Below are 11,239 nucleotides of genomic sequence, written 5' to 3' on the forward strand. Positions count from 1 at the left end.
ACAATGACATATGGTTCTACACTAGGTCAGATTTAAAACGTATAAATTATATTATATTGTATCATTATCATGATGCTGTATTATAAACCAAAAACGAATTTTCTGTTTTTTTGCATAATACAGTATGTCCATGTAGATATTTTATTTAATCAGTCAGTAAACCTGTATACTATACAATCAAGCTACAATTCAGTCCAAAAGTAAGCTAAAAATTCTACAGTCTTTGTAGATGTGCTTGATCATCACGTCATCCTGTGCGTACACAACAACATCACACCAGTCCAATCCCGAGATCAGCATCTGACCTTGCACTTGCCAGTTATAAGCATGCTGCTGTTTTAGCTCTGGTGTGCCATTCTGCAACTTCAAGTAAGGGGAAGTCAACCTAACTTTTTACATTTGGGCACTTTATCTTCTAACGGCCAAAAAACCTGGTGCTCTGTGGGGTCATAAACAATACCATCAGGAGATGAGCCAAGCCAACGTGCATCTGGGTGTTAGCTTGAGAATACGTACTTTCAAAGTTGTCGATATAACTCGAAATATAACATTTGAAACCCTTCTCCTTTTTACTTGAAGGAGTGACCGATGCTTATAACAGTAGTTTGGTGGAGTAGACTCATTTAGATCAATATAATCATTTGGTTTTAGCCAGGTTTCAGTCAAGCAGAGTACATCAAAACTATTATCTGTGATCATTTCATTTACTATAACTGCTTTGGGTGTGAGTGATCTAATGTTTAGGAGCCCAAATTATAAAAATAGTTTTTGTTCATTTATTTCGCATTTTTCTGGTTTAATCACGATAAGATTTTTTCTAGATCCTACATTAAATGTATATTTTGACCTCACTATTCGGGGAACAGACACAGTCTTAATAGATAATAGACTTAATAGACAGCGCAAGTACTTCTATCATTTAAGCAGGTAGAACAAAAGCCATCATAGCAGTTATTTGAGAATTGCTTACTAGTCATATGGAGTAAAGTGTCCTGGAGATGTTGTCCGAGAGGAGTTCTGCTCCGAGTCTGCTGGGGTGCAGGCCATCAGTGCGAAAAAGCCTAGGACGCTCCCAGAAAAGATTCCAATTATTAACAAAGAGCAGTTTCTGTTCTTTACACCATGACAATAACCATTCATTTAGAGCAAAAAGTCTACTGAACCTTTTGTGTCCTCGTCGAAATGTGGGAAGCGGTCCGTGACACAATGTGCTGCACACTGACCCTTTTTTTAAAAGCATTTACTAAAAATGTATCAATCATTACTCATGACTAGCTGCTTCGCATTAAATAAATCACACTCCAGGAGTAAAAAGGGATTCAAACTTAGTTTGTTTTAATATTTACCCTGTCTGGACTGATGAGAAACACAATTCAGGAACAAACACCTTTGGTCTGGACACACATTGCCCTTTTATTGATAATAATCATGACATTTTGGTTAAGTATGCTTTTGTTCGCAGTTCTTACAAAACATCATGAAAAACAGAAAACAAGTGACAGAGAAAATAAATGAAAGCGTGATGAACAGATGAAAGGAAGATCTGTTAGATAATACACGGCATAAAATCATTTCCTTAAAGAGATCTAAACATCCATTAAACCAGATCAATGTACTCGAGAAGTGAAGCTGAATAAGACTCGTGTTCAGAGTGTTTAACTGCGATCGGCTATAAGAAATAGACTTCTCTGGAAACATTTTATATAGTAATTCCAGAATTATGTGTAAGCAATAGTATTTTGTTAATAAACACACAATCTTCTTCGTATGTATTAAGACAAGACTTTGAATGTTTTTGAGATGTTCTGTCATTAGTGTGTCGTTTGAGAGCTGAACTCTCATCAGTGATGGCATTAAACCAGAAAAAGTGTCTTTGATAAAGTGTTTCTACACACATAACACAGAGAGTGGAGTGTTAAAGACTAGTGCTGTCAGCCGCTGACTGTCGACGCCACACGTGTGTGTGTTTATCGTAGTTTCCTCTGGTGTCCTCTGAGCTGAAAGCTTCGGCTGGTCTCCAGCGCGGTGAAACCTCTTCAGTCCAGCAGAGACGGTTCTGATGCTCTGATTATGGTGGGCCGGTTCGGAGCGGCTGGAGGCCTCCTGCTACACACACACACGATGATCAACACTAAAATTTAAATATAATGTACATGTAAATAACAAAACTAAATTAAAATTTTAAAACAAGCCCAGAAAAAAATAACACAAATAAAATAAATTTCTTCATTATAAACAAAATAAGGCTTTGTCTGTGCTCTTTCCATTTAAAATGAGAGGCAACCACTGCATTTTAATCATGATCCAAACAAAGATGCTACATACATGCAACATGAGCAGTTTTATATCTAAATTAGATTATATAATTTAGAAATTTGAAGGAAAAATGGAATGGTTTGACTTCAGTTTTGTAAAACTATACATAAAAATATCAGCATGAAACAGAAACGAGCTGAACGAGACGCAGATTCAATCTCTGCCAGCAGGTGGAGCTTATAGCGTTTCCTTGGTTACCGCTGTAAACAAAGCAGTGCTGCACTTATGCATTATACAGAGGCAAGATGAAAAGAAAAAATACCATCTTAACTTTTCTAAAGACAGTAAGTTCCCCTCAGACATGCATTCATATAAACTCATGCCACTAACTGAATCGCAATTGTTTAGCATCTCAACCGATTTGAATCGTCACATATTTGCAAAGAATTTCAACCGGCTCACGGTTTATCGTTACATCCCTAAATAAAAACAAACCAGTAAAATCTGATTATTTTTGATACCATTTTCAACACACACCCCATTATCTACAAAATCTGCATTAACCAGTTAAATGAAAAACAAACGAGTTAAAATGTCTCTGTATGCAGTTTTTTGACTAATCACAGCACAACTGCTTTATGATTATCATATGACTTTCTGTTTGTGTGAATTAATGAATCATTATTGCCTCATGAATATCAATTACATTCAGCCAGTTGAAGTGAATGATTTGCTTACCTAACTGGAAATCCTACAACAAATAATGTGTGGCTCATGAATATTTAATAGGATACAGGCATGGATATATGACCTAATTAATATTCATGAGCCTTCACTATTGTCAGCTGTACCTGGGTATGCCGGGCGGCAGAGCGGGTGGCACGCGGGCGGGGCGAGATGGCACCTGAGGGGGCGGAGCCTCCAGCGAGCCACTCCCGAAAGCATTAGTGCTAGGAAGGCCGGGCCTGAATGGAACGGGCGGAGCTCCAAACGCAGGGGAGGGGTTAAGAGGAGGTGGAGCTGGGGGACCAGGGGTGGGGCCTCGCACTGCAGGGGGACGGCCAGGAGGCGGAGCCAATCCTGAGGATGGTTTACGCTGCGATGGAGGACTGACAGAGAGAGAAAGACAAGTTTACAAGACAAAATGCACTTTTGTTTTTAATAAGGTGGTCAAGAGATTAAAAACACTGTTAGATATGACATTTGTGATTAATGAGATAAAACTGTTGAGAAGTTAAAGCAGGGTTCCCAAAACGGAGTTAATTAAAAATGTCCATGAAAATTTTAAATGAACATAATTTAACATAAAAACATCTGAAATAAATCACTTACAAAAATAATTATAATAATAATAATACACAAGTAAAAAAAAAAAAAAAAACATTTTAATACAAAAACAAACAAAATAAAACTTTAAACAATTGAACAAATTATAATAATAATAATATAAAAATTTAATAAAATGTAAAGAAATACTTGATTTTATAATAAAACAATAGAATAAAACATTTACTAAAATAAATCATAAAATGTAAAATTAAATTAAATAATATAAATATATATACGCAAATGTAAAAAAACTCAAATATAATATAAAGGAATCAAAATGAAAATACGTAAATTTTTTAATCATAAAAATGTTATGTAATAATAGATTCATAATTTTGTATGTAATAAAACACTAAAAAGGAATTAAATCATAAAAATGTTAAATATGTATATTAAAAACAAATCAAAACAAAGGATTTACTAAAATGGAATTACATTAGGAAAATTACAACAAATTATTTATAAAATAAATAATTTAAAATTGAAACAAATCTACATAAAACACTAAAAAGGATGACATTTTGTTTAGCTGATGTGTGTGTGTGTGTGAGTGTGTGTGTGTGTGTAAGTGTGTGAGTGGTGTGTGGTGACTGTGTGGTGTGTGTGTGTGTGTGTGTGTGTGTGTGTGACTGAGTGTGTGTGTCTGTGACTGACTGTGTGTGTGTGTGTGTGTGTGTGTGTGTGTGATTGACTGACTGTGTGTGTGTGTGTGATTGACTGACTGTGTGTGTGTGTGTGTGTGTGTATGTGTGTGTGTGTGAGTGACTGTGAGTGTGTGTGTGTGTGTGTGTGTGTGTGAGTGTGTGAATGTGAGTGTATGTGTGTGAGTGACTGTGACTGTGTGTGTGTGTGTGTGTGTGTGTGTGTGTGTGTGTGTGTGTGTGTGAGTGTGTGAATGTGAGTGTATGTGTGTGAGTGACTGTGACAATATTTGACACATTTTTGTGCTGTGTGTGTGTGTGTGTGTTTATACTTGTGTGTGTGTGTGTTTATTCTTGTGTGTGTGTGTGTGTGTGTGTGTGTGTGAGTATGTGTGTGTGTGATTGACTGTGAGTGTATGTGTGTGTGTGAGTGTGTGAATGTGAGTGTATGTGTGTGAGTGACTGTGACTGTGTGTGTGTGAGTATGTGTGTGTGTGTGTGTGTGTGTGTGTGTGTGTGTGTGTGTGTGTGTGTGAGTATGTGTGTGTGTGTGAGACTGTGAGGGTCTGTGAGTGTGTGTGTGTGTGTTTACCTGGGGTCGGTGTGGATCCAGGTGTCGTCCACAGGTGGAGGTACAGGTACAGATACGGTGCTGGTGCTGATGTCTCCGATGATGTGCAGCGCCTCTTTGAGCGCGTGATACATGCGGAGCATCTCGTCACGCCGCTGCGCCTGCTCGGCCGACTCCTCCATCAGACTGCTCTGATCACCTGACGAGTACAGATACGCCAGCAGCTCCGAGTAGATGAACTCCTTCGCCTGACGCACACACAGACAGACAGACGCTAGATCAGTCCAGACTCACAAAGAGCTTCCTGAAAGCACTGGAGGCTCTTAGGGCCTTGTGAAATCCGTTTTATTTTTTTTCCAAATTCAGTTTTTTCTGTTTTCATTTTTCTGGATTCCATTCTTTTTAATGGTTAAATTAAATTAAAAAGAGACCCCAAAACTCCAGCGCAAAAAGATAGATAGTTAAACACCTAAATCCAATGCAAAAAAAAATAAAAATAAATAAATAATAATTAATAAATAAAAACAAAAAAGCCCAGAACTCCAATGCAAACAAAAAATGAGTGAATGAAAATGTGAAAAAATAAACCCCAATATACAAAAACATGAATGTATATATATAAATAAATAAAAAAAGAATAAAACAAACCCCAAAACATTTAAAAATCTAATTATAAACTAATAAACTATCAAATAAAATTAATGAATAAATAGATGAAAAAGTAAAATGATCATAAAAATTTAAATAATTAAAATAACAAAAAAGAAAAAACATAAATAAAAATAAATAAAACAAATAAACCCGAAATAAATAAATAAAATAAATCACAAATTATAAATAAATAAAATAAATCACAAATTATAAATAAATAAAAACATTAATAAATAAACAAAAAATGAATGAATAAATGGATGAAAAAGTAAAATGACCATTAAAAAAATAAATAAATAATAATTAATAAAAACAAATAAACCCAAAACAAACAAACAAATGTAAATAAATCCCAAAATATAATTAAATGAATGAATGAAAAAAAATATATGATGACATCACAAGCCCCGCCCACACTCACGCTGTTGATCATCAGGTGCATGATGGTCTTGGGCATCAGGTCTCGGATGCTCTTGTTGACGATGCCGGTGTAGGAGTCCACCAGGTTCCGGATGGTCTCCACCTGCCGCTCCAGCTGAGGGTCCATGGAGAGGGTGTCGGCCGGAACGCCCTCCTCGTTCTCCGGCTGAGAAGAACACCCACAAAACACTGAGACCACACTCTCACGCCGTTCAGCTCAGAATTATGGGACTGAGATTCATTTGAGGTTATTGTGAGATTCGGGCACCTCCGGAGAGATTCAGAGGTGTGTTTGGCGAGATTTAGGAGAGAATCGATAAGATTAATGTGAGGTTTCGATGAGACTTGAGATCTACATGAGATATACCTCTGCTCAGTGAGACGTTACCTGGTCTTTCTCAGGATAGACTCCCGCCCGCAGGAAGGAGGCTTTCCAGCTGTCCACTTCCTCCTGAGAGTCGCAGGCCAGCTCGATCTGACGAAGGTCTTTATACACGTTCCTGAACGCACAAAACAACACATTAAATCAGATTAACGGTTGATTTGTGAATGTAAAGGACAGTGTCAGAGTGACACACACCTCTGATCGGTGTTGAAGATGGCGAAGGTGGGCTTGGTGGACATGAAGCCTTTCTCAGCGTCTCTGAGCTTCAGGTTATCCAGAGGAAGCATGAACTTCTTCTCTTTCTCCTGGAAAACCACACACAGAGGCATAGGTTTGATTTTCACACAAAATGAGGAACACACACACACACACACACACACACACACACACACACACACACACACACACATGCTTATGTTTGTACCAGGACAGAGACTCTGCGGTCAGGATGAACCAGTAGTCCTTGGATCCGCCCTTCATTATGCTGATGTTGATGGTGAGCCAACCGCGTCTGATCACCTGGACCGAGGGGGTGGGGATATGATAATGAGCAGGAGGAACCGACCAATCGGCGCTCGGCTCAGTTTGTGACTGTGTGTGGTGTTGTACCTGGTTGGGCATGGCTCTCTTCTTATTGACGGCCGCGCTCCGCTGCTGCGCACTGAAACACACACACGTGTATATTTGACGGTTACGCTCGTGTGACTGAAATCAGGGTCAAAGGTCAACAGAGGCCACTCACTTGGCGAAGCCAATGAAGTCCTCGTGGTTTGTGTTGATGTAGGAGAGCTCGATGTCTATCAGCAGCATCACCTGAAACACACACAAACCCCTCACAATCAAGTTCAGATAATCCCTAAACATGCTGCGTGACCAGTTTTTTGAAGAAATCACCAGATGATGAACAGATCTCGTCACTAAACAAACCACAGTGCAAAGTAATTATTATGGGCTAATTAGCAAAGAAACACAAACAATAAAATTAATATTATACATTTTATTCACAGTGTGTTCACTTCTCACTGCTGTGTGTTTGCACTTGGATGGGTTAAATGCAGAGCACCAATTCCGAATATGGGTTACCATACTTGGCAAACGTCACGACTTTCACTTTCACTTCATTATGGAAAGTGAAACATAAATCTATGGGGTGCTTCGATTTATTCACGCAGTTTCAAATATTTATTTGAAGCTTGCTTCTTTTCAGATTCTTATTTTGGCTACAGCTTTATCATAATAGGCTGTATATTAACTAACTGGGAGAAAACCAGTAGTTCTACGTGAAATCAGACATTTGATCTCCTCCATATAGTCAAAATGGCATAATCATAACACCCTGCGAATATTCGACTGTGAGATTGGTATCGAATCAGGCTCCTCGAATCAAAGCATCGAACTGGTGACTATTCGTGGTCACCCACTGATCTATATATAACTGGATCGCTCATCGCGTTCTAAACTGCCAGCAGGCAGTGAAGCCACCGGAAGTGTTCGATCCGCAATCTTACTAATCCCTACCGGCAGAGCGCACCATTGAGTCACATTCAAACCGCTGTCCTAAAATCACCCGATATAAAGCGAATCAGTCAAACAGGACTAGTTTTTATGTTATGTGTATGTAAATTAATGTTTACTTCAGATATTATCTGCAGTGTTTACGGTCTTTTGGGGCAGGATAAGCGATATATTTAAACCGTTTAGGTGGGTGTGTCTGCTGCGCACTGACGACACAGGTAACGATTAAAAATAAAATATAGACTATTTCTTTATGAACATAATTATTCAGGAATTATTAAACATGAATGTATTAGTATCAGAAATGGATTTGAATATATTACAGTGAATAATACAATAGCATCTGTTAATATTGCTATATACTGAACTGAAAAGGCTTAACTTACTATCTTGAAAGATTAAAGCCTTTAAATGTCTTTAAATCCATACTGTGTATAGTAAGTTATTTCTCTGAATAAATTATGATGTGTATATTTTTAATGTCATGATTGAGCAACATCTATTTCAGACTCTCCAAGATCGCGGAAATATGTTTACTAGCAGTAACGTTACCGTTTACATGTAAAATATTGCATGCTGAATTAATAATTATTTTAACAACCGTTTGAATCATTACCTGCTTCAAAATGAATGCTGTTAATAAAATCATTGTTGAAACATTTGCACTTAGCGCTGAATAATGAATAAAAACACTATAACATTTGCAGTTAGCGCCTACTGTACGAATAAAACACTATAACTAAATTATATATACAATGAATAAATGTACAAGGCAAATAAAGGTATACAAAGCATAAATCTTGCTTCAGATTTCGGAATGAGCACTTTGTGGTTTGTTTTGTATGTTGAGGTCGTGTCCGTCTGATGTTTATCATGTTCATGATGTTCTACTGTAATGAACGTAGGTTTTTAATAAGTAGGGGAAATTCCCGACATTTAAAAAAATAACCGTTTACATGCCTAGGGTGTCTGCATTGCAAGAATGTACAGAAATACTTCAGATTTAAAAACACTGACGTGTTATGTCATGTTTTCTCATTAAAATCATACAATTTCCTATTAATTCAATAGAACATTTACGCACACTAGGGATTACCAATATGGCGGCGCGGCGGCTTCACTTTAATGACGTCATGAGCAATCCCGTTCTATATTATAGATCAGTGGGGTCACCCCTAACTTGAATATCATTGCACTTTTGTTGGTTTTGATTGCTTCTATTGTTCTCATTTGTAAGTCGATTTGGATAAAAGCATCTGCTAAATTACTAAATTTAAATATAATGCAAATGTAATTAACACAACTAAAATTTTAAACAAGCCCCAAATCAAATAAATAACACAAATAAAATAAATCTCTTCATATAAACAAAATAAGGCTTTGTCTGTGCTCTTTCCATTTAAAATGAGAGGCAACCACTGCATTTTAATCATGACCCAAACAAAGATGCTACATACATGCAACATGAGCAGTTTTTATATCTAAATTAGATTATATAATTTAGAAATTTGAAGGAAAAATGGAATGGTTTGACTTCAGTTTTGTAAAACTATACATAAAAATATCAGCATGAAACAGAAACGAGCTGAACGAGACGCAGATTCAATCTCTGCCAGCAGGTGGAGTTTATAGCGTTTCCTTGGTTACCGCTGTAAACAAAGCAGCGCTGCACTTATGAACATTAATAAACTTTATACAGAGGCAAGATGAACAGAAAAAATACCATCTGAACTTTTCTAAAGATAGTAAGTTCCCCTCAGACACACATTCATATGAACTCCTTCCCCTAACTGAATCGCAATTGTTTAGCATCTCAACCGATTTGAATCGTCACATATTTGAAAAGATTTTCAACCGGCTCACGGTTTATCGTTACATCCCTACTAATTATAGAAGAAAAGTAAAAAAAAAAAAAAAATCATATGACATTAAATATCATACAGTCATGGCCAAAAATATGGGCACCCTTGGTAAATATGATCAAAGAAGGCTGTGAAAATGTATCTGTATTGTTAATCCTTCTGATCTTTTATTTAAAAAAAAAAATCTAACCTTTCATTGGATAATAAGAATTTAAAATGGGGGGAAATATCATTATGAAATAAATGTTTTTCTCTAATACACATTGGTCACCATTAACGGCTCCGTTTTTTTCAATGAAACCTTGATTTGCCAGTTTAACAGCTCTAAATGTTCTCCTATAATGCCTGATGAGGTTAGAGAACACCTGACAAGAGATCAGAGACCATTCCTTCATCGAGAATCACTCCAGACCCTTCAGATTCCCAGCTTCTCCTCTTCAGTTCACCACACTCATTTTCTGTAGGGTTCAGGTCAGAGGACTGGAATGGCTATAGGAGAAGCTTGGTTTTGTGCCCAGTGACCCATTTCTGGTCATTTCATTTCCATTTCAGGTTCGTGTTTGGATTACTGTACGGTTGGAAGATCCAAACGTGGCCCATTATAAGATTTCTAACAGAGTCAGTCACTTACTGATTTTTTATCTGTTGGTATTTGATAGAATCCATGATGCCATGTATCTAAACAAGATGTCCAGGACCTCCAGCAGAAATATAGGCCCACAACATCAAAAATACAGCAGTATATTTCATTGTACACATGGGGTACTTTTTGTCCCTGTGTTCACCAAACCCATCTTGAGTGTTTGACCATAGAAGCCAGTCCCGTTTGAAGTTCCAGTCGTGTCTGATAACTGAATATGCTGGAGATTGTTTTTGGATGAGCTACAGTAGGAGAATTTTTCTTGTAACCCTCCCAAACAACATGTGTTGATGTAGGTGCTATTTGACACTTTTTTTTAGGGTTTTCTGAACCAGAGACTCAACTATTTTCTGTAATTCTCCAGCTGTGGTCCTTGAAGAGTCTTTGGCCAATCAAACTCTCCTTTTCACCGCACATTAGGACGATATAGACACACGTCCTCTTCCAGACAGTTTCGTAACACTTTCTGCTGATTGGAAATTCTTAATTATTGCTCTGATGGTGGAAATGGGAATTTTCACTGCTCTAGCTCTTTTCTTAAAGACACTTCACTAATTTTCGAAGCTCAATCTTCTTTTGCTGCACATCAGAAATATATTCTTTGGTTTTTCTCATTGTGATGGATGATTAAGGGCATTTGGGCTTTGTTTTCCCTACTATTTGTATTTCTGTGAAACAGGAAGTCATGGCTGGATAATTTCATGTTTATAATCATGCTGGAGTGCTCAGAATTGTGAATATGAATGGGAATATACTTCAGAGATATTTTACTCATAAGAATTTATAGGGGTGCCAATAATTGTGACCAACGTGTATTTGTAATAAAATATACATTGTATGTGTAATAAAAGATCAAAACGATTAACAATGCAGATTAATTTTCACAGCCTTATTTGATCATATTTACCAAGAGTGCCTATATTTTTGGCCATGACTGAATCTTCATATGATATAAAAAGTAAATGAATG

The 11,239-nt window shown here is 37.0% G+C and overlaps 1 protein-coding gene across 2 annotated transcripts in view; it reads right to left on the reverse strand.

The window, feature by feature from the left end:
- Positions 1-1,384: 1,384 nt before the first annotated feature.
- LOC109053292 (dynamin-2-like) overlaps positions 1,385-11,239 on the reverse strand; it is a 23,334-nt gene continuing 13,479 nt past the window's right edge. The window contains exons 13-21 of one of the 2 annotated variants that reach the window (XM_042765739.1): positions 6,996-7,066; positions 6,863-6,914; positions 6,662-6,772; positions 6,449-6,558; positions 6,257-6,368; positions 5,870-6,034; positions 4,819-5,045; positions 3,108-3,365; positions 1,385-2,103 (exon numbers count right to left, since the gene is read on the reverse strand). In XM_042765739.1, coding sequence (XP_042621673.1) covers positions 2,037-2,103; positions 3,108-3,365; positions 4,819-5,045; positions 5,870-6,034; positions 6,257-6,368; positions 6,449-6,558; positions 6,662-6,772; positions 6,863-6,914; positions 6,996-7,066 — 1,173 coding nt within the window. In that variant the 3' untranslated portion in view covers positions 1,385-2,036. Of the gene's footprint in view, positions 2,107-3,107; positions 3,366-4,818; positions 5,046-5,869; positions 6,035-6,256; positions 6,369-6,448; positions 6,559-6,661; positions 6,773-6,862; positions 6,915-6,995; positions 7,067-11,239 lie in introns of both variants that reach the window. The other variant, XM_042765737.1, reaches the window with a different exon arrangement.

The sequence above is a fragment of the Cyprinus carpio genome, chromosome A1 (genome assembly GCF_018340385.1).
Source record: "Cyprinus carpio isolate SPL01 chromosome A1, ASM1834038v1, whole genome shotgun sequence".
Taxonomy (NCBI): Eukaryota; Metazoa; Chordata; class Actinopteri; order Cypriniformes; family Cyprinidae; genus Cyprinus; species Cyprinus carpio.